This window comes from Schistocerca gregaria, chromosome 2 (genome assembly GCF_023897955.1).
Source record: "Schistocerca gregaria isolate iqSchGreg1 chromosome 2, iqSchGreg1.2, whole genome shotgun sequence".
Classification (NCBI taxonomy): Eukaryota; Metazoa; Arthropoda; class Insecta; order Orthoptera; family Acrididae; genus Schistocerca; species Schistocerca gregaria.
Genome location: NC_064921.1, coordinates 975478635 through 975503161, shown reverse-complemented (window position 1 = coordinate 975503161; position 24527 = coordinate 975478635). Strand labels below are relative to the sequence as shown.

Here is a 24527-nt window from a genome sequence, read left to right as displayed (position 1 = left end):
TAAAATTCCCAGTGTTTTGAACAGATCTTTACAATGAGCTCGACTACTATTTCTGGTTATTATTCTTATGGCTCTTTTCTGGAGTTTGAAAATTGTGTTCATATTTTGTGGATTTGTTCCCCAAAAAAGAATGCCATAGCTATGAATTGAGTGTACATATGAATAATATGTAACTAAAAGACACTGCATGTTACACACAGATGATAGAATTCTAAGGGCATAACATGCTGATGACATTCTGTTTGCAAGTACCTTTGTGTGTTCGCACCACTTCAGCTGAGAGTCAGTATTCATTCCTAGAAATTTTGCATTTGTTACACAGTCTATAGAGGTGCCAACTACATTTAATTTAACATTGTCATTTTTCCTCTTCAAACTGAAGTTCATGGCATTAGTTTTCTTTATGTTTAATGTCAATTTGTTGCTTATTGACCAATCGTAAACTTCCTTGAGAGTTTCATTTGCTTTCTCGGTAAGGAGTTCTCTTGTTCTCTCAGTGACTATAATATTGCTGTCATCAGCGAAGAGAATTTTCTCACCATGAGTAACACTACTGGGAAAGTCATTGATGTATATCAGGAATAGTATTGGTCCTAATATGCTACCTTGTGGAACCCCTATATTAATATGTTTTGGTTCTGATAAGTATTTTACTAAATGTTTAGATCTATTTGAAGTATGTGTTATCTCTACTCTTTGTACCCTATCTGTTAGGTATGATCGAAACCAGTCATTAGCTACCCCTCTTATTCCTAATGCTTCTAATTTATTTAATAGAATCTTGTGGTCGACTGTATCAAAAGCCTTAGAAAGATCCAAAAATATGCCTGTGACACACTCATCTTTATCAAGAGCATTAAGTACAACTTTTGTGAATTCTACTATAGCTGACTCCGTATTTTTGCCACTTCGAAAACCAAACTGTGATTTGCTTAAAAGATTGTATTTATTCAGATAATTCATTAATCTGTCTTTCATAATTGCTTCTATTATTTTTGAGAATGCTGACAGCAGGGAAATGGGCTGGTAATTTTCTATGTCTTCTGCATTACCTTTCTTAAGCAAAGGTACAACTCTTGCCTGTTTTAGCTGCTCTGGAAATGTCCCTGATGTGAAGGATTCATTTATTATATTTGTTAATGGGCCTTGTATAATCCCTATGCATTGTTTCAGTACACACATTGGTACATCATCTAAGCCTTCTGACTTTTTATTTTTTAGCTTTTGAACAGTTTTATTCTATTCTCCCATGGAGACGATCGTAGAGATGCTGGATGTAGTCCTGTGGAACGGCTTGCCATGCCATTTCCACCTGGCGCCTCAGTTGGACCAGCGTTCGTGCTGGACGTGCAGACCGCGTGAGACGACGCTTCATCCAGTCCCAAACATGCTCAATGGGGGACAAATCCGGAGATCTTGCTGGCCACGGTTGTTGACTTACACCTTCTAGAGCACGTTGGGTGGCACGGGATACATGCGGACGTGCATTGTCCTGTTGGAACAGCAAGTTCCCTTGCCGGTCTAAGAATGGTAGAACGATGGGTTCGATGACGGTTTGGATGTACCGTGCACTATTCAGTGTCCCCTCGACGATCACCAGAGGTGTACGGCCAGTGTAGGAGATCGTTCCCCACACCATGATGCCGGGTTTTGGCCCTGTGTGCCTCGGTCGTATGCAGTCCTGATTGTGGTGGTCACCTGCACGGCGCCAAACACGCATACGACCATCATTGGCACCAAGGCAGAAGCGACTCTCATCGCTGAAGACGACACGTCTCCATTCGTTCCTCCATTCACGCCTGTCGCGACACCACTGGAGGCGGGCTGCACGATGTTGGGGCGTGAGCGGAAGACGGACTAACGGTGTGCGGGACCGTAGCCCAGCTTCATGGAGACGGTTGCGAATGGTCCTCGCCGATACCCCAGGAGCAACAGTGTCCCTAATTTGCTGGGAAGTGGCGGTGCGGTCCCCTACGGCACTGCGTAGGACCCTACGCTCTTGGCGTGCATCCGTGCGTCGCTGCGGTCCGGTCCCAGGTCGACGGGCACGTGCACCTTCCGCCGACCACTGGCGACAACATCGATGTACTGTGGAGACCTCACGCCCCACGTGTTGAGCAATTCGGCGGTACGTCCACCCGGCCTCCCGCATGCCCATTATACGCCCTCGCTCAATGTCCGTCAACTGCACATACGGTTCACGTCCACGCTGTCGCGGCTTGCTACCAGTGTTAAAGACTGCGAAGGAGCTCAGTATGCCACGGCAAACTGGCTGACACTGACGGCGGCGGTGCACAAATGCTGCGCAGCTAGCGCCATTCGCCGGCCAACACCGCGGTTCCTGGTGTGTCCGCTGTGCCGTGCGTGTGATCATTGCTTGTACAGCCCTCTCGCAGTGTCCGGAGCAAGTATGGTGGGTCTGACACACCGGTGTCAATGTGTTCTTTTTTCCATTTCCAGGAGTGTATATTGAGATCTGTCGTGTAGTTAGTAATTTTAAAGTTATGTAGAGAGGGACGGAAGTTATCTATCTATCCAGGCGGGTGACGTAACTCAAAAATCTGTTGTCAATATAGATTATTAGTAAATATCTAAACCGGTAGCATTTCATAGCAGCAGGCGTTGATACAACGTGATAACCGAAAATAAGTTATCTGAAAGCAGTGATGTAGCAACTACCAAAAATGTTTTATTACACTAGGTAAGCAAAAACGTTTTTTCCTTACTCTACAGCAGTTTCACTTTATTTAAATAGACATGCAGTAAGCGACTGTGTCTGACGGCCATTTGCTAAAACTGCAACTGACGTACCCCTATGGTTGAACTAGGCCCCTTCAATAATCTGCTGCTAGAAGAAGAGAATTTTATTTCGCGTGATATTTATAAAATCTAACAGGTGCAGTAGCAGTTGCATTCGATTTTCAGTTAAAAACTTGACTCCGATCAGACCTCAGAAGACTCAACAGTACCTACTGACCACCGTGTCATCCTCAGGCAATGGTCGTCACTGGATGCGTATATGAAGGAGCACGTGGTCAGGACACGGCTCTATCGGCCGTTGTCAGTTTTCGTGACCGGAGGATCTACGTCTCAATTCAGGAGTTCCTTAAATGGCCTCACAAGGGCTGAGTACACCGCACCAGCCAACAGCGCTCGGCAGAACCTGGCGCTCACCCATGCAAGTGCCAGCCAAGTCCGACAGCGCTTAACTTCAGTGATCAGACAGGAACGGCGTACCATTGCTGCATGGTCATTTGCTGATTTTTCAGTTTATCACTGGTAATACTATTTTTTCATTTAAATTACTGTTGGACACGAAATTTGAAATTAGGTAGTTAAAAACCCAAGGTTCCTTCGCCGTTGCTATTTTTGTATCTTTGTGTTTTCAACTTGTTTTATTGCCCTTTTTAGAGATGACCATTTCTCTTCAACTGAAATGTCTACTGTGATATTCACTACCGCCTTATATACAGCGTTAGGGAACATCAAACGCAACTCTTAATAATTCTTCAGGACTTGCATTGTCCATTTCTTTCCACAGCGATTTCACAGGTTTCTCTTAATCTTCAGCCTAACGTTCATTATTACTAACTCAGTCCTGTATCTGATTTCGGAATCTCTTTCTGACAATGAGGTGATTTTCACTGGAACCCTTCCGTGTCTCCAGGCCTTTTGCTAGTGTACCTCCACCTCTTGAAATTTTTGAACAGTGTATTCGCTATTACTAACTGAAATTTTGTGCAAGGTGCAATTTTCTGTCTCTCTCCATCTTTCTCCTATTCCTTTCCCTGCCGCGTTCGAATCTCACTTTACACATTGGATTACCGCTCAGTGCCCTCAGACACTCGCTCTCTATTTTCACCCTCGGATTGTGATGTCGGCATATATTCCTGAAGTGTCGATTCTGACGAGAACACCTTATCACTGAACTGTTCGCAGTAACTCACTTTCTCACCTACCTTCCTGTTAATAATGAATCCTACTCCAGTAACACCGTTTTCCACTGATGTTGGTATTAACCTATATTCGCCTGACCAGCCATCCTCGTTTTCCTTCCGTTCCACTTCAGTGATCCTCACTATATCCAGACTGAGCACTTACATTCGTCTTTTAAAAGGCCTTAGCGGATTTCCTATTTGGCAGACGTGAAGTTTTAGTTTCGAACTCTTGGAAAAGGCTAATGTTTCTTAGAATAGTATGTTCTAACTTGCCTATTAAATTAAAACGAGTCTGCTCAATACACATTGATCTTGAATTATTGTCATTGCTTCTTCATATTTTCAACTCAAGAGATTAAGGCTTGATGTTCGCTGTGCATGTAATTTATTGCCTTATTACATGTGCCCGGTTTATTTACATGCAAAGATATACGCGCCCATCGTTGGTGATATGTCTATCTTACTTCACATTTGAGAGTTCACTGCTATTACTTCTGATTTTCCCTCCTAGTACGACACTACTGTTCCAACGATTGCCGCAAGACACTGCTTGTGGAATTTTTGTTAGGGAAAGTGCGCAAACCCAGATTGGTAAATTGTAGGGGAAGGAATTGGCCGTTTTATTTCCAAAGAAAGTATTCTGGCTTTTTCCTTTAGAAATTTGATGCTCCATGATCTATTTTGAGGAATCCTAGAGTGCTACAGTTCTTTGTAGAATACTACGGTTAATAAGTAAGCAGCTGAAGCTCCCAACGACAAGCCAGCTAGAGCCAGTGTGCTTCTCCTAACCTTACAGGGAAATCGACATCTGTAGCATCAGACGTTTCTTAGATGGGCTCAGATGGAGTTTCAGCAGCAATCTATTTAGTAAGAAAAAATTGAAACAAATGAGCCCTCGGTTACTATTATTTATAGTCTTATTGTCCAGGGTTCAACACTTCTAAGATTGCCTTCACCAGAATTAAGACAATTAAAATGGCCTATAACATAGTTACAAATTTATAGGAAAATACTTTTTTATATAACAAGGGTAAGTGCTAACAATAAAAGACAGAAGCAGTGCTTACATGTCACATATAAAATAATTAATAGGCCAGGAGGGTTTTAGTCACAAAATATATAAAAATGAATGCGTGAAGGCTAGCTAGTATGGGCTGCTCGTACCTGTAAGACGAACACAAAGTCGTGTGGTTAATATGCACGACCACTTTTCACTTCACACCCTTATATCCGGAACTCTGTCAATGTCTGACTTCCATTCTCGGGCATAGACATATGGACTAGCTGAAGCAGCGGTGACAAGAATTCCAAGCAACGCAACAGGCACAAGCTATTGGACACTTAGGCTCTACAACCGCCGCAGCTCTGGTCAGTAACAGCAGTCCAAAAGAAGATGGCCTACGCAGCGTATAGCTGTTGACATTAGTGACCGGTTTCTCTCTTATCTTCAAACAACAAACGTGGTCCATAACTAACATAGGGATAGCATTATTAGCCAATATAAAGTGAAACACTAGTAAATGCAAAGTGAGTATACGCTCAACAGTCGGTCGGCGCTGCTCGCAGATGTGGCCGCCATGGCTGCGGTGGTCGCTGCTGTTGGCAACCCTGATGCCGTCGGGTGCGGAGCAGGTGGCGCCGTGCGGCTTCAACACGATGTGTTCGTGCAAGGACGGCGGCGGCGGCACGGCCGGCGGCCCGGGCGCGCGCGTCACCACCCTGCCCGCCGACGCCGCCCGCCCGCTGCGTGACGTCACCTGCCTCGGGGTGCCCTTCTCGCGTCTGCCACGTGAGTTGCCGCCTTACTTCACTTCACGTCTTAAACAAATACCAAGTAGATTAAGAAAGTAAATAAAGAACTATACTGGTTCTAATTTTCAAAACGGTCACCGTGATTCGATAAACTTTTGTTCTATGTGTACAGTACTATACTGAAGGCAGATTGTGGCGTCGGCCTCAATCATTATTCGCTTCTTTCTTATAGCTCGGAACTATGTAGAAAGGTCAACCTGGAATCACTGACGTGTCCTGTTCCCAAAATGTGATTGCTCGTCATCGTATAGGAATACGTCATCTTGTCAGAGACGTTTCGACTGTTTTTGCGACTGTTTAATTGTGTGCAATCACTCAGAAAGTACTGTGCATCAACAGCTTTATATTTGATGGCGCTCGTTTAGCTTCGCTGGAAGATAATCGTGAGATGGAGTCATTTACGTGTCACTTATCTACATTCATGCACATAAATTAAGGATAATGATAAATGTTGAAACAACGCTCTGGTTGGCGGTTTGTGCGTTTAAATCACCTTGTGGTATGACCACGCGGTGCATTTGACCTGCGGTTGTCGCACGATGGCGCTGGCAGCAGCCCATATGCGCAGAGGTGTTTTGCTGCATGTCAGAGTACGGTGCAGCGAGTAAGTGTGCAGACGTTTAATGACGTGCTATTAGTGACTGTGTGTTGAAAATTTCTCAAAAAACACATAGTGATGACGTTATGAGGAGTAGAATACTATGGCGACTGGAGGCTGGTCAAATACAGCAGGTCGTAGCGTGGGCCCTCCGTGTGCCACAAAGTGTGATCTCAAGATTATATCAACAATTCCAGCATACAGGAAACGCGTCCAGGCGCTACGGTACGGGACGTCCACAGTGTACAACACCACAATAAGACCGATATCTCACCATCAGTGCCCGCAGACGGCCACAGAGTACTGCAGGTAGCCTTGCTCGTGACCTTACCGCAGCCACTGAAACAGTTGTCTCCAGACACACAGTCTACAGACGATTGAGCAGACATGGTTTATTCGCCTGGTGACCTGCTAGGTGGACTCCACTGATCCCTGGTCACAGGAGAGCCCGTAAAGCCTTGTGTAAAAGAACACAGTACATGGTCATTGGAGCAGTGGTCCCAGATTATGTTCACGAACGAGTGCAGGTATAGTCTGAACAGTGATTCTCGCCGGGTTTCCATCTGGCGTGAACCAGGAACCAGATACCAACCTCTTAATTCCCATGAAAGGGACCTATATGGAGGTCATAGTTTGATGGTGTAGGGTGGGATTATGATTGGTGCAAGTACACCCCTGCATGTCTTTGATAGAGGAACTGAAACAGGTCATGTGTATCGAGACGTTATTTTGCACCAGTACGTCCACCTTTTCAGAGGTGCAGTGGATCCTACCTTCCTCCTGATAAATGATAACGCACTGCCCCACCGAGCTGCCATCGTGGAGGAGTACCTTGAAACAGAAGATATCACACGAATTGAGTGGCCTGCCTGTTCTGCACACCTAAACCCAATCGATCACGTCTAGGATGCTCTCGGTCGACGTATTGCTGCACGTCTTCAAACCCCTAGAACACTTCTGGAGCTCTGACAGTCACTGGTGTAAGAATGGGAGGCTACACCCCAGCAGCTGCTCGACCACCTGATGCAGAGTATGTCAACCCGTTGTGTGGCCTGTGTACGTGTGCATGGTGATCAGGGTACATGCGCAGGAAACAGTGACGTTTTGTTGCGTATGTGTTTCGGGACCGTTTTCTCAACTATCACCAATACCGTGAACTTACAGATCTGGTCCGTGTTTGTTCCCTATGTGCCTATGCTATTAGCACCAGTTTTGTGTTGTGCCAAGTTGTGTGGCACCACATTCTGAAATTATCCTTAATTTATTAGCATGAGTGTGCATCGATATCTAAAGAGTGTAAGTCACCAAAGAGTGTGTGACTGAGGGAATTTTGTGTAAAAGTCTGACTTCTCGCTTTTCTTGCTCGAGTTACGAATGGTTCCCGGGAAGAAAAACTGCTAATCAGTCAAGGCTTGGCCTTTCGCGAGAGGTACGCAGGTGGGAACCAATATCTTGGTTGATTCTTTCAGGAACGTACGCTCTCGGAACTTTAACAATAAACCACACCGCGGCGCTGAGCACTCCGTAATTTGTGCATACAGTACAACAACAAAAAAATGGCTCTCAGCACTATGGGACTCAAATGCTGTGGTCACTAGTCCCCTAGAACTTAGAACTACTTAAACCTAACTAACGTAAGGACATCACACTCATCCATGCCCGAGGCAGGATTCGAACCTGCGACCGTCGCAGTTGCACGGTTCCGGACTGCGCGCCTAGAACCGCGAGACCACCGCCGCCAGCACAGTACAACAATCCGACTGTATCACCGCGGAGAACAATACAATATAAATAAAGACAGACTTAAGCCTATTACACAAGTGGTCTTAAAAGTGAGATAATTTCAATCATTTGAGGAATAGTGCTAAATTCCAGCATATTGTGCCTCTCACATTAAATACCTGGCAATATCATTTCAAATAAGACATAACAGGCATTCCTCTGAGTATCTGTTGCAAATACACATCTCGGGATTGTCATCAGATAATATTGTTCAAGTCCGACAACACGTCTTTGACACTACTGTTCGAGGTCTTTAGGTAATGGTTGTTGCTGTGTTAACTGCAGCGGTGTCGAAATTTCTCGGGATAAGGAAAAGGAATTATCATGCACGCAGAGGTAATCTCAGCAGGTTAAAATAGCGCTGGCTGTTAAAATCTGAAGATAACCCTGCCGCGTGTGCACAGCGGGCAGTGAGTGTACTGCCGGACGTTGCAGTGATTAAAAGCTGAATTAACTCCCTACGTTGTGCTCCGTAGCGTCACAAATCGGAGGTTCTTGTTTCTCCCGTTTCAGTTTAATGGCAGTCAGTGTTGGATTCAAGACAATGCTTAGCTGATTTGCCACCTACCTATTGATAAGATTGTCTGCCATACGGATATGTATGGCATCATTAAAAAAGGAATCCTAGAACAATGATGCTGGGGATAAAATAATTGTCATAGAACATGTGATGCGTCGTGTTTAATCAGTACCTCAACATCAACGTTTTTTCATTTAACAATCTTCTCCTCTGAATCCATGTCATTCCATTCCAGCCTGGTGACAGTTAACAAACAGATAGCTAGTATGAAACTTCCTGGCAGATTAAAACTGTGTGCCCGACCGAGACTCGAACTCGGGACCTTTGCAAAGGTCCCGAGTTCGAGTCTCGGTTGGGCACACAGTTTTAATCTGCCAGGAAGTTTCATATCAGCGCACACTCCGCTGCAGAGTGAAAATCTCATTCTGGAAACATCCCCCAGGCTGTGGCTAAGCCATGTCTCCACAGTATCCTTTCTTTCAGGAGGGCTAGTTCTGCATGTTTCGCAGAAGAGCTTCTGTAAAGTTTGGAAGGTAGGAGACGGATACTGGCAGAAGTAAAGCTGTGAGTACCGGGCGTGAGTCGTGCTTCGGTAGCTCAGTTGGTAGAGCACTTGCCCGCGGAAGGCAAAGGTCCCGAGTTCGAGTCTCGGTCCGCCACACAGTTTTAATCTGCCAGGAAGTTTCATATCAGCGCACACTCCGCTGCAGAGTGAAAATCTCATTCCAGATAGCTAGTAGATTCATGCACCTTTGAAGCAACTTTTGAAGAAGCAGTTTATTTGTATTTTGGGTATCAACAATATTATTTTAAAACTAAATCTACATATATAGACCACACGTTGACGTCGGGTACCTCTATCATTATCACCATTCTTCTTCATACTTCATTCATACAGGATACGCAGAAAAACCGCTCTTATTAACCTCGTGTAAACTCAAATTTTAGTAATTTCACTATCGCGGATATGTCGTAAAAGATTTGCTTGGCTCTTCTTGAAACGTGTTTGTTGTGTCTGTTATCAGTAAACTGGTATTCAAGCCTATGTCCTTAGAGTTCAATGTGTACGTTCGGGACAATTCCGCAAAGAGCAGAGCGACCTGATAAATAGACTACTGGTCATTAAAATTGCTACACCGAAAAGAAATGCAGATGATAAATGGGTATTCATTGGACAAATATATTATACCAGAAGTGACATGTGATTACATTTTCACGCAATTTGGGTGTATACAGGGTGTCCCAGCTATCATGTCCACCCAAAATATCTCTGGAACAATAAAAGCTATTGGAAAACAACTTTCACCTGTATCAATGTAGGGCTGAGGCCCATGAATGTATATATTTTGAAACATTCTACAACGAAAGCATATGCGTTTTTTAACATAAACGTATGTTTTTTTTTAAATGGACCTCCTATATTTTTTTCTTTAGCAATCCATAGCATGTCAAAGCACATACACAATAGCGTTGATTGCATCGCAATATTCTCATTATCTCCCGAGATGTTGAGACGCGAAATTGACGCTTGAAACACCCGACATACTGTGCTAGCGCACGTCCTGAGGCTCAGGCGTGAACCCCATGCTGCCCGTAATCGCGATGTGATTGACATGTGTAATCACACCTCCGTACTTATCAACAGTCGTAACACATCTGACATGTAACGTCCATTGTTCAAAGCGCCGTTAATGCGAACAAGAGGTGACCGAGACGTGTAACCAACGGCACCCCATACCATCACGCTGGGTGATACGCCAGTATGGCGATGACGATGACACGCTTCCAATGTGCTTTCACCGCGATGTCGCCAAACACGGATGAGAACAGAGCCTGGATTCATCCGAAAAAATTATGTTTTGCCATTCGTGCTCCCAGGCTCGTCGTTGAGTACACCATAGCAGGCGCTCCTGTCTCTGATGCAGCGTCAAGAGCAACCGCAGCCATGCTCTCCGAGGTGATAGTCCACGCTGCTGCAAACGTCATCGAACTGTTCCTGCAGATGGTTGTTGTCTTGCAAAAGGCCCCATCTGTTGACTCAGGGATGTAGACGTGGCTGCACGATCCGTTACAGCCAAGCGGATGAGATGCCTGTCATCTCCGCTGCTAGTGATACGACGCCGTTGGGATCCAGCTCGGGGTTCCATAATACCGCCCTGAACCCACCGATTCCATACTCTGCTAACAGTAATTGGATATAGACCAACGCGAGCAGCAATGTCGCGATACGATAAATCGCAAAAGCGATAGGCTACAATCCGACCTTTATCAAAGTCGGAAACGTGGTGGTACGCATTTCTCCTCCCTACACTGGTACGCATTTCTCCTCCCTACACGAGGCATCACAACAACGTTTCACCAGGCAACGCCGGTCAACTGTTATTTGTGTATGAAAAATCGGGTGGAAACTTTCCTCATGTCAGCATGTTGTATGTGTCGCCACCGGCGCCAACCTTGTGTGAATGCTCCGGAAAGCTAATCATTTGCTTTTCACAGCGTCTTCTTCCTGTCGGTTAAATTTCACGTCTGTGGTGTAGCAATTTTAATGGCCAATAGTGTAATATGCAACCTTTCTTAGAATGTTCTCTAACTTCGCTATCGATTCACTCGATAGAATTCCCAGAATGAGGTCCAGTATTCAAGAATAGGTCGAACAAAAGTTTCTGATCTACCGTGGATGGATTACACTTACTTCGAATTTAATTACATTTGGCACAGTACATTTTATTACGTTCAGAGCCATATTAGGGCACCATTTTTTAGTACAGTATTGTAAAAAGTCCTCGCAATTTAAGAGCATCATTTATGTATGGCAGAGTATATGAAGAATTATCGGTCATTCCCACTATGCGCGTTTTGGCTATGGCGACTAGTTGTGATCTACAGCAACAATGTCACGTAAATATTTGTAACAGAATCCTAGCAAACATTATGACCTACGTGGAACAAGTTAATATTTTCTATGGAATTCATCATTGGTTCTGAAAACTTTACACATTATATCCCTACTGCCGTGATTAAAATGAAACCTGATAGATTTGGTGTTTATGCTGTTCCAGAAACTTTGTATTCGTCCTCGCATAAGCATCATCTGAAGCATAACCATTCCTGTGTGATATCTAACTACTTTTTTGATTGGAACGAGGAACTTTTGACTGGCAGGTCGAGGCAACTTATTCGGCTACAGAGTTATCTACAAACTCTGAAGCGGTATTTGAAATGCCGCAGAGGAGACTAATACATTCCTTTCAGTTTGTGTTAAATATTTATGACTTAATGGGTAGTGTCAATCACAAACTCACATTATTACCAGTTGTTGCAGATCCCCATAAGGAAATTACATCTGGTAACAATTTCGATAATATCCCATCAGAAGTCAAGAAAACGTTTACTTGCTGCAGAGATTGGCAACTACATCTAGATGTGGAGAAATGTAAAGTTATGATCTTCATGAAGTGTAACCGTCTTTTATCATTTAGCTGGAGGATCAGTGAGTCCCAACTAGAGTCAGTTATTACATATACATACTTGTAAGCAGCAATATGTGTCGAAATGCAGTAGAATAATGATGTAGGCTCAACTGAAGGTAGAGCACAAGGTACCTTACGAATCATTAGTATAATCTGATGAGCCTTTTCACCCTGCATCGGAGTGCTCACTGTTTTGAACTATACTGGGAGGGTAAACCTGAGTACGGAAATGCCAAATCAACCCGGAACCTTGACTTTCATGGGCAGCGCTCTTACCGGGTATCCACTGTTATGACTCTGGTCAACGGCAATTTATCTAGAAGAGACTGTATACAGAATAATTGTGCAAACCATGCTCCAATAATGCCTAGTTTGGACTATCAGGGGTCACCGAACTTCTACAAAGCTTCGTTATGGTCACTGGCGTCTTTGATTAACGCGTGGCTTTAAAAGAAAGATTGAACTTAAGAAAATGTTAGAAACTCTTGGCTGGTAGAAATTCGAAGGACCGTGCTGTAGATCTCGCAAGAATTTTCTAAACATTCATGGTGGTGTCTGATTGCTATATATCGTGTCTCCCTAGCACTTTCGCGCAACGACGATCTGAGCGTGTTTTTTTAGGGAATTGACTAGTTTGAACCTGGGACCTGTTGTTGGTAAGGAGACGCCAGACCACACCTGACATGTAGAATTCAGAAGAGTTCATTGAGACTAGCGATGATATAACCAAATACTTCATGATCTCAGCGTCAGCTCCACTGCACTCCTTGTAAAAGAATCTTAATACTAACTAAATGTAGTGGAAGGGGTTCAATGCTTTCTTATTTTTAGTTAGCTGGTAAAATAACGTCGAAAAAGTAGTTAAGTTTACCATTGGAAATTTTATTCTACTCACAAACATCATTTATAAATTGCACTATTGATGAAAGGAAATTTTTTAATACACAATGGTAAAAACCAACTGCGTTCAACAAAAATGTGAACGAATATTCCCTGAATGGGTTTCCAAGTTCTACAATGGATCGAAGGATGACCTATGCCGTATCACATCTATAATCTAGGTTTAAATTAAGTTTCACAAAAGAGAAAACTATCAAAATGGCCTACATTGACCCTAAATTATCTTTAATTACTTATCTAACTTGTCGTAAATTACAGAAGCTGATGTGGCTTCTGAATTACTTTATAACAGAAAAATCATCGCGTTTCAGATTTTTACTTCAAGTGGCAAATGTGAACACCATGACCTTTAATTGACGATCGCCACTAGTTAAACGCAAAAAGGGGGTGTAACAGATGAGACTTCTGCAGTTCTGAGTGAAGCTTTATGCGCTGGTATGCGGCATCGCGTGCGTTATTACCTTGTCGTTGGTTAGGCAGCTTCACGGGGGCAGCGGCCGGCGCAGCAGCCATCCAGCTCGCCGTCTCGGAACTAACTCTCTCCTAACTTCTCCTTACTACAATTTACCGAAGTTGGTTTAAAAAAAACTATCAGGCTGTGTTTTCATCTGACCAATCAGGGTCTCAATGTTAACCTTAAGCTCCGCCTACAAAAATTCTGTCTATCCAACGAGAAACGTTATACTTTTCATGGTGGGGCAATGTTTTTAAAGTTTGCAACGTAACAGAGACGCGAAAAAGTCTCACTCTAAACCCTGATGCTGGTGTGGTCCTTTTAGCGTTATCGTAAGATTTATACTGTTCTTCTGGGGGGCTCTATCTTTTAACATGGGCTGGGGAGTGATCCTAATGTAACAGACACGCGAAAAAGTCTCACGCTAAAACTTGCGGGTGGTAGTGGCCCTTTTTGTGTTATCGTAAGATCTATACTGCTTTTCTGGCGGGCTCTAGCTTTTAACATGGGCTGGGGGTTGTCCTTGACATACCTGAGACGCGAAAAAGCCTGACGCTAAAACGTGCGGGTTGTATAGTTGTACAGGTAGGCTCGTGGCGTGGGTGCCCAGCCCCTCTCTTTCCTAGCTTAACACGGTTCTGCTCTCGGCTTCTGTCCTCGTTTCTCCCCTCGGAACTGCGTCTGCCTCACGGTGGGGAGGTACGACATGCATTTAGGCATTCTTGTGTTAGTCTGTGGTATTCCATTTGCTCACTCGTTACTCGTATTACTTTGGTTAATTTAATGTCACGATTTATTCCGAGCTATGTGACATACTACTGGATTTGCTTATCATGTCAGGGTTTTCATGTAAGGTGTTGGATTTGCCTGGCACCTTTCATATCACCACCCTTCGAACTTAATTTTTGCACTGAATTTAGGCAATGATTGAATCGTTGTCTAAGTCAGTAAAAAATTTTCTAATTTATCTAAATTTTGTTGCACTCTGTTCAGCCACATTATTCTGTTCTATGCTAGTTACTAATACTAATTTATATTTTTATATTCTTCCACATTATCGTTAAAATGACAACAGAAGAATATTTTTGTCTATTATTAATTTTTAATTATTTTCTTTCTTTATTTAAGTGTGTAGTTTTTTTTAGGTAGTTTGTTATCGAAAGTGAGGAGTCTTTCACATCGATTTTCTTAGAAATATTGTTTTTATAAATGTAGTAATTAAGTAAAATTTATTCCTAACACATTTTCTAAATATCATGTACAAGTAAAATGTTTTTGTTAGGATAGGAGCGTTATTGTTTACTAAATTTGTAAATGAACTCGTACAAAGCGTCTGATGCTATTTAAGGCTTTTCGCAGATGATGCAGCTGTCTGTAACAAAGTAACAACGCCAGGGGATAGTAACGATTTGTAGAATGACCTACAAAGAATTAATGGATGGTGCAGGCTCTGACAGTTTGCACTAAATATATATATATATATATATATATATATATATATATATATATATAAATGGAACATACTGCGGATACGTAGAAAAAGAATCCACTGCTGGAGAGCTACAGTATAGATGACAAACCGCTGGAAACTGTATCTACTGTAAAATATGTAGGAGTAGATATACAGAACGACCTCAAGTGGAATGACTCTACAAAACAAATAGTGGGGAAAGCACATGCCAGTCTCAGACTAATTGGACGAATCGTGAAGAAATACATGGTGATTCAAAAAGAATACCACAACTTTAAAAATGTGTATTTAATGAAAGAAACATAATATAACCTTCTGTTATACAGCATTACAAAGAGTATTTAAAAAGGTTTTTTTTTTCACTCACAAACAAGTTCAGAAATGTTCAATATGGCCCCCTTCAGACACTCGAGCAATATCAACCCGATACTCCAACTCGTTCCACACTCTCTGTAGCATATCAGGCGTAACTGTTTGGATAGCTGCTGTTATTTCTCGTTTCAGATCATGAATGGTGGCTGGGAGAGGTGGCCGAAACACCATATCCTTATCATACCCGCATAAGAAAAAATCGCAGGGGGTAAGATCAGGGTTTCTTGGAGGCCAGTGATGAAGTGCTCTGTCACGGGCTGCCTGGCGGCCGATCCAACGCCTCGGGTAGATGACGTTCAGGTAGTTACGGACAGATAAGTGCCAATGTGGTGGCGCTCCATCCTGCTGAAATATGAATTGTTGTGCTTCTTGTTCGAGCTGAGGGAACAGCCAATTCTCTAACATCTCCAGATACTGTAGTCCAGTTACAGTAGCACCTTCGAAGAAAAAGGGACCAAAAACTTTATTGGCTGAAATGGCACAGAAAACGTTCACCTTAGGAGAGTCACGTTCATACTGAGATGTTTCCCGCGGATTCTCAGTGCCCCATATACAGAAATAGTGACGGTTGACTTTCCCGTTAGTGTGGACAGTTGCTTCATCACTAAACACAATCTTTGAAACGAAAGATTTATCTGTTTCCATTTGAGCAAGGATAGAATCACAGAAATCAATTCTTTTAATCTTATCAGCTGCAGACAGTGCTAGAACCAATTTCAGACGATACGGTTTCATAACTAACCTTTTTCGTAGGACTCTCCATACAGTTGATTGGGGAATCAACAGCGCCTCAAGCGAACAAATGTACAACTAAATGAAACTTTATAGCTCCCTTAATTCGCCGACAAATAGTGCTTAGCTCTGCCTTTTGTCGTTGCAGTGTTTTAAATTCCTAAAGTTGTGGTATTCTTTTTGAATCACCCATCCACGAAGTTCTTATTGTTCATCTGTCTTGGATCTCTGCCAGCTAGAAGAGATAGAGAAGATCCAACGAAGAGCAATGCGTTTCGTCACCGGATCGTTTAGCCGGTGCGAGAGCGTTGCGGAGATCCTCAACAAACTAAACTGACAGACGCTATAAAAGAGGAGCTGTACATCGCGGAGAGATTTACTGTTGAAATTTCGATGGAGCACTTTACGGGAAGAGTCGGGAAAGATATTACTTTCCATCACATAGGTCTGGCGCAATGAGAAAATTCGAGAAATTAGAGTCAGCACAGAAGCGCCAGTCATTATGCTCAGGAACTCTCTCGAGCGGACAGGGTTGGAGGGTTCACTTAGTAGTACAAAAAGCACCCTCCACTACACACCATTAGGTAGCTTGCGGATTGTGATGCAGATGTATATGTCTAACTTATTCGGGGGGGGGGGGGGGGAGACGCTCAATCCTCGTTACTGGCAAGAGTTTTCCGTGGTGGTAGGAACAGAAAGGAGGCCATTCTGCATTGTGTAGAGTTATAAAGAGCTACATGAAGCAGAGGTATCTAGCAGGATTTGAAACCTGATAGTGACGACTGGAAAATCGACGTGCCAAGAACATGCCGCTCCACTAACGCCATTCTGTAAGGCCCCGGCCAAGGTTAGTGTGGCATGAAGTACCTCCTGAGTCTGATAGTGTAGTTAATTCAAATTAATGGAGTTTTGGGGGATAGTTAACACGAGGGGCGTTCGAAAAGTCCGAGCAAAAATAAAAACTATTTACCTATTTCAGCTAAACCTTTTTTATTTTTCGACATAGTCTCCTCATACACTTCGTCGAATGCTGTTCTAATTTTTTGATCCCTTCCGAACAATAGGAATTGCCCAAGTCTGATAAATAGCTATTAGTTGCTGCAATCACCTCGTTTGAATAAAATATTTGTCCCACCAGCCATTTATTCAAATTGTAGGACCAAAAAAAAATGGTTCAAATGGCTCTGAGCACTATGGGACTTAACATCTGAGGTCATCAGTCCCCTAGAACTTAGAACTACTTAAACCTAACTAACCTAAGGACATCACACACATCCATGCCCGAGGCAGGATTCAAACCTGGGACCCGAGCTGTCACGCGGTTCCAGACTGAAGCTCCAGAACCGCACGGCCACACCGGCCGGCAATTGTAGGACAAATAGTAGTCCGAGGGAGCTAATTCTGGAGAATAGGGAGGATGTGAAACGAGTTGAAATCCTATTTCAATTAATTTTGCGACCACAACTGCTGAGATTTGTGCTGGTGCACTGTCGTGATGGAAACGGCTTTTTTTCGGTCCAGTCGCCGGCGATTTTCTTGCAGGTCGGTTTTCAAACGGTCCAATAATGATGAATAATATGCACCTGTAATAGTTTTACCGTTTTCCAGATAGTCGATGAGGATTATCTCTTGCGAATCCCAAAACACAGTCGCCATAACCTTTCTGGTCGAAGGAATGGTCTTCGCCTTTTTTGGTGCAGATTCTCCCGTGGTAAGCCATTTTTTAGATTGTTGGTTGGTTGGCTAGAATATAGCAATGTATCTCAGTTTCATCCACAGTGACGAAATGACTCTCAAAGTCCTGCGGATTCTTCCTGAACAGCTGCAAACCATCCTTTTAGCACTTCACACGATTCCGGTTTTGGTCAAGCGTTTGCAATCGCGGAACCCATCTTGGGGATAGCTCTCCCACGCCCAAATGTTTATGCAAAATATTATGTACCCGTTCATTCGAGATGCCCTCATCACTAGCAATCGCACGCACATTCACCCCTCTGTCATCCATCAGCATATCATGGATTTTATCAATGATTTCTGCAGTCGTAACCTCCACAGGGCGTCCAGGACGTTGAGCATCACTTGTGCCCATATGGACATTATGAAAATTTTGAAACCACTTATAAACTGTTATAATCGAAAGTACATAGTCACCGTAATGTTTATCAAGCTTCTCTTTAGTCTTCTGAGTCGTTTTGCCTTTCATAAAGCAATGTTTAATCACCACACGAAATTCTTTTTCGTCCATTTTTTGACAGTCACTCAACTTCCTTGATTCACACGAACGCCAAACACAAAGAAATAGACCAATGTGACTGAAACTTGGTGTGCGTTCTTTCCAAAGATGCTACTAACTAAACATGACCTCGATACGCGCCGATGGTGACATCTGTCGGACTTTGCACGGACTTTTCAAACGCCCTTCGTATGATACTACTTCTAGCCTGCGTGACTGTGGAAATAACTAAGTTATTGAGGAAATAAGTATTGCTCACTTTTGCTAAACTCCAAAATGTTATTTCTCATGCATGTTGTTTGAAAGTAATCGTCTGTTATAATAAAACTTCGTGGACATATTTGTGTAAACGGCTCCAACATTTCTGTCCCTATTGCATTCGTCATTTGTCAGTATAATGATCTTCACCACTGCATCATTTCAATATAAATCTACAGTGTGAGACAAATAAAAGAGGCCCGTATGAGTGGATAAAATTGGACGTGAATGTATGCATGTCGAGTTTCAGGCGGTGATTAAGTGCAGGAAATAGTTATAAGGACTTCGTACAGATAAATTAGAGGAAATGCATGATTTCCGTGACAGGTGACACTGTGCCATTACTGAATATAATTGCCCAAGAATACATATGGTTCGTCGTGTTGTTCAGTCACACTAGAGAGCATAGAGGTTCGATAGTGCCATATTCATATCAAGAACAAGGTTAGATGGCAGTCGTCAAGGAACTTGGGAATGTTCTAGATGCCCCAGGGATGTACCGAGAAAGAAAGCTAACAGTTAGGTCCAGTGGAAAAACCAAACGTTGCCACTCTTTTCCAGAGTTAATGAAACGTTGGAGCCTTTTACACACTAGTTGACACGGAGGAAGACAGCAGCATTTTCGAATACCAGACCTGGAGGGACAGATTCGCCGACGTTGTCTCGGGTAAACGACAGTACTTGCTATCTTGGTACGTTATTCAACAACTGGCACTATCCTTTGCATTTGCTGCATGTGCAGTGATTTTAGTGAACAGATTTTTCCTACACGGTAAAAGTTAATTATGTTACTAAGCACTGACAATGCCATGAGAGGTTGTGACACCGGCCTGTGCTATAGTTGTATATGGGCCGAAGACAGTTGCCTTCCAAGTGTTGCCTCATTACAAGAAGTTTGTCATCGTTGCTTTTGTAGGCACTAATGGTGATCAGAGTGGGATGATTAGTTGCCGGAGCACACTCTGACGTAGAGACAAATATGGTGTTTCCACTGAACTGTGTGTCTACCTTATGACAGGGAGAACGACAGATCTGGCTGGTGCATGATGGAGCGCCAGTCCATTTCAGCAGGGATTGCCGACTGTTCTGCCGACGATATGAGTCGGGGACATCTTGACGCCGTACATGATCGCCCTTGACGCTTGGTTGCGGTGGCACCTCAGACGTACTGTGTACGGTGAGCAGCTTCCAGATGCGTCAACACCTCAATGGCGTGTCAAAGGAGAACGCGATGAAATTCCGAGAGAGGCTGGAATACTTGAATGAATACGGCATTCACTAATGGGACGTGTTGCCGTTGCAGTGCTTTTAACGAAGGACGCGTTTAATATCTTTTGCGGAAATGACACAGTATTATAATCAAATAATGGTGTAGAATATCGTACAGTGTCATTTATCACGGGAAATGTACATCCGTCCGTATATTCACATGAGTCTCTTGTCGCATTTCCTGTCGGAAGTCACACCTTTAAGTTTGAGTAGTTGGTTAAAGATCACTACGTACAAAGTACGTGTCAAGCCTAATTGTCTGAAATACGGAAAAGGGCAGCATTAAAATTGCGAATGGTTTGTAAGGATCCAGACATGCATAACCAGATAGTGATAGAATGTACACGGTGACATTGTTTGCTGGATAACAATATGGGTCACTAATTACACCTGGAACAAAACCACACACAGATCCCATTGAAACACTGCTTGATGTATCCCTAAAGTACTTTATCATTGCATCAAGGTGTGACGATTGTTACCCATGGTCAGAATGCGTGATTAGCCGCAAGCAGTGGTGATGCGTGTTAAGACAAAGATACGCCGTTCAGAGAATCCTACCCACCACCCCAGTCCTACTGAACCCCTTGCTCTTCGTGATAAATAGTTTCTCGTGTCTTATTTCCTTCAAGAATTTATCTAACAACTGACTACATCATTTGAATTTTGTTTTCGATGCAAACGGAGGTAACCACATTTGTCAGACTTTAGCTCATACGACCGTATTTCATAAATGAGTAGTAGAAATACACTCCTGGAAATGGAAAAAAGAACACATTGACACCGGTGTGTCAGACCCACCATACTTGCTCCGGGGACTGCGAGAGGGCTGTACAAGCAATGATCACACGCACGGCACAGCGGACACACCAGGAACCGCGGTGTTGGCCGTCGAATGGCGCTAGCTGCGCAGCATTTGTGCACCGCCGCTGTCAGTGTCAGCCAGTTTGCCGTGGCATACGGAGCTCCATCGCAGTCTTTAACACTGGTAGCATGCCGCTACAGCGTGGACGTGAACCGTATGTGCAGTTGACGGACTTTGAGCGAGGGCGTATAGTGGGCATGCGGGAGGCCGGGTGGACGTACCGCCGAATTGCTCAACACGTGGGGCGTGAGGTCTCCACAGTACATCGATGTTGTCGCCAGTGGTCGGCGGAAGGTGCACGTGCCCGTCGACCTGGGACCGGATCGCAGCGACGCACGGATGCACGCCAAGACCGTAGGATCCTACGCAGTGCCGTAGGAGACCGCACCGCCCCTTCCCAGCAAATTAGGGACACTGTTGCTCCTGGGGTATCGGCGAGGACCATTCGCAACCGTCTCCATGAAGCTGGGCTACGGTCCCGCACACCGTTAGGCCGTCTTCCGCTCACGCCCCAACATCGTGCAGCCTGCCTCCAGTGGTGTCGCGACAGGCGTGAATGGAGGGACGAATGGAGACGTGTCGTCTTCAGCGATGAGAGTCGCTTCTGCCTTGGTGCCAATGATGGTCGTATGCGTGTTTGGCGCCGTGCAGGTGACCACCACAATCAGGACTGTATACGACAGAGGCACACAGGGCCAACACCCGGCATCATGGTGTGGGGAGCGATCTCCTACACTGGCCGTACACCTCTGGTGATCGTCGAGGGGACACTGAATAGTGCACGGTACATCCACACCGTCATCGAACCCATCGTTCTACCATTCTTAGACCGGCAAGGGAACTTGCTGTTCCAACAGGACAATGCACGTCCGCATGTATCCCGTGCCACCCAACGTGCTCTAGAAGGTGTAAGTCAACTACCCTGGCCAGCAAGATCTCCGGATCTGTCCCCCATTGAGCATGTTTGGGACTGGATGAAGCGTCGTCTCACGCGGTCTGCACGTCCAGCACGAACGCTGGTCCAACTGAGGCGCCAGGGGGAAATGGTATGGCAAGCCGTTCCACAGGACTACATCCAGCATCTCTACGATCGTCTCCATGGGAGAATAGCAGCCTGCATTGCTGCGAAAGGTGGATATACACTGTACTAGTGCCGACATTGTGCATGCTCTGTTGCCTGTGTGTATGTGCCTGTGATTCTGTCAGTGTGATCATGTGATGTATCTGACCCCAGGAATGTGTCAATAAAGTTTCCCCTTCCTGGGACAATGAATTCACGGTGTTCTTATTTCAATTTCCAGGAGTGTAATTATAAAGAGTTTAATGTCACTGTCATTAATTGAATTTACATGTTCCATATTCAGCTGGTTTAATTGACACGTTCCGGGAAAGTTATCATTTATGAATGAGGTATTTCAAAGTTATTGCAAAGCGATAAATGGTTCCGCATGCCAGTACTGCGTTTCCCACTTCAACAGTACAAAAACGAATCGCTGTTGTTAACATAAACATACCACATGAACTAATAACTGTCTTCCCTCTCTGTAATACATTCATAAAATTACGCAACATTCCTTGCAAAGAAGACAATTTCTTCTAAAATAACCACACTAAGCTGCTGAAAGCTATTATTCTATTACTCTGCTACTACTGTAGTTTCGATCTAACTGAAGTTCCAAACTTAATGGCGTTACGCTATATCCTTGGACTAGCACTTCGTACGGCGAAATAGTTGGATACTTTTCAAAATTATAGACATGTAGTATTAACCACAATAATATTTAAAATTTTAAGAGTTTTGTCAGAAAATGACCACTAAGTGCGAAGCTAGTTGCAGAGAAATAAAATAAAATTTTTGAGCATAGTGGTGTGATTATTTCACAAAAACCTTTCCTACCTGTATTCCAGCATGAAGCGTATTGAGGCTTAATGTCATTAAAAACGTTAAATGGAAAGAACGAGATTATATTCTTAGGATTTCAGTTAAGTTCTTAACTTCTTTGCTATTATCGAGTGGCTGCACAAGAAAAAAATAGTTTCTGACAGTTTCAAGTGGACGACGAGTGTTTTTTGTCTTCTTACAAAATTTCTGTCTAACTTTACTAAGATTGCAACAGAGAAAATCATTGAAACATAGTGTGTTGTTACCTCTAAGTTTGGAATACCTAAAATATGTATAATAATGTCTAGTGATTGCATGGTCAAATTCATCGCTTTCATACAGATTTCAACAATGCATGCCCATGCATTTTACTTTAACAGCAGTTCCCCTTTTCATATTTTTATCAGGTGCTAGAATTACCGAGTAATTACGAAATTTTATAATTTCAACCGTTGATTTCTGCAGTTCACAAAACGATCATTGTCTAGTGACAGAATGAAAGAGAGAGAAAACTGAACAGATTGGTAGCGTTCACAATCCTTAAGCCCATTTTCAAGTAGAACGGCATTACCGATCATGCTATTATTTGGGGCAGGAGAGTCGAAGATAGATACATTATACGAATAACGAAAGGAAGACTAAGAAACAAGAGTCCAGGAACGCAGATAAGGCTACAAACATTTAAGAAACGGGAACCATAGCCGACTGAAAAATAAAATAGTAAAGTGCCTGTGTTTTGACGATCAGAAACTTGTGCGTCTTGCATACCGATACTTTCCTCAAATGATGCGACGCACTGCTCCATGGATTTCATCAGAAAGGCTTCCGGCGCACCCAGATTAATTGTCTACTGTGCCACACTATCCAGACAAGCTAAATAAGGCTCACCAGCCTCGCACTGGCGTTCTCTCAACGCCACGGCCAATAGTTAAAAGACTTGTTGCTACGTAACTACTTTCAGCTACTATTGCTACATCCGAAGACTGGACTATGAAGATTGACCTGTAAGGTTTAATGGTTCAAATGGCTCTGAGCACTATGCGACTTAACATCTGTGGTCATCAGTCCCCTATAACTTAGAACTTCTTAAATCTGACTAACTTAAGGACATCACTCATATCCATGCCCGATACGGGATTCGAACCTGCGACCGTAGCTGTCACACAGTTCCAGACTGAAGCGCCTGGAACCGTTCGGCCACACTGACCGACTAAAGTTTAATGAATAGCTTTCAACTGTCTGTTAGCAAAGTTGCTGTTGATGATTACCCTAGTAACGAAAATGGACATAGTTCAATGTCAATAGGGAAAAGAATACTCAAAAAACATTCTCGGTTTTGCACACAATTAACATTAGCAAGTATGTCTCATTCAGTAAGACCTTAACGTACTGCTAGCTACTGGCTCCTCTTTTCCGCCAAACTGTTGACTCACCAAAGAAGTCCATACTCTTTACACCGCAACATTCACAGAGAACAGAAGGAAAATAACTAAGTGTCAGGCGATGCCTGTGTACGGGAACGCATTTTAGAATACTTTGTCCCTTGAATTGAAGCTCTATTGATTACGGAGGATCCCTCCTTCGAGAACTTCTAAATGATAACTGCGTTATAACCTCTGCCCCAGAGGTATCACGAGTTATCAACTCAGTCGCTTGCCATAGCTCCAGAAAATAGTTTAAAAGAATAATCTTTGCACCTCAGTACGGCCTCTCACCCAGACATCGTGAGGTTGAAGAGGGTTCGACGGACATGGGACGAAAACATTAACCTGTTTGTCAAGGAAGTGAATACCAATGAGGTCACAGCCAGCACTTCGGCTATATAACGGGGAGGTTACGGATACACGACTGTCATTTACCACTTGACAATGGCCGTGGAGAGCTCTGTCGAAAGCTCGTGGGACTTTAACCACCTAACGCTGCCGAAAACCAAAAACATTTTATTTAGACTTTTCGAAACGTTTCGGACAG

The 24527-nt window shown here is 43.6% G+C and overlaps 1 protein-coding gene across 1 annotated transcript in view; it reads left to right on the top strand.

Annotated features, from left to right (window-relative positions):
- Nucleotides 1-5657: 5657 nt before the first annotated feature.
- LOC126335454 (chaoptin-like) overlaps nt 5658-24527 on the top strand; it is a gene marked incomplete at its 5' end in the record, with an annotated part of 146613 nt that continues 127743 nt past the window's right edge. Inside the window, one exon of the mRNA XM_049998745.1 lies at nt 5658-5727. Within this exon, the coding sequence (XP_049854702.1) occupies nt 5658-5727 (70 nt within the window). The remainder of the gene's footprint in view (nt 5728-24527) is intronic.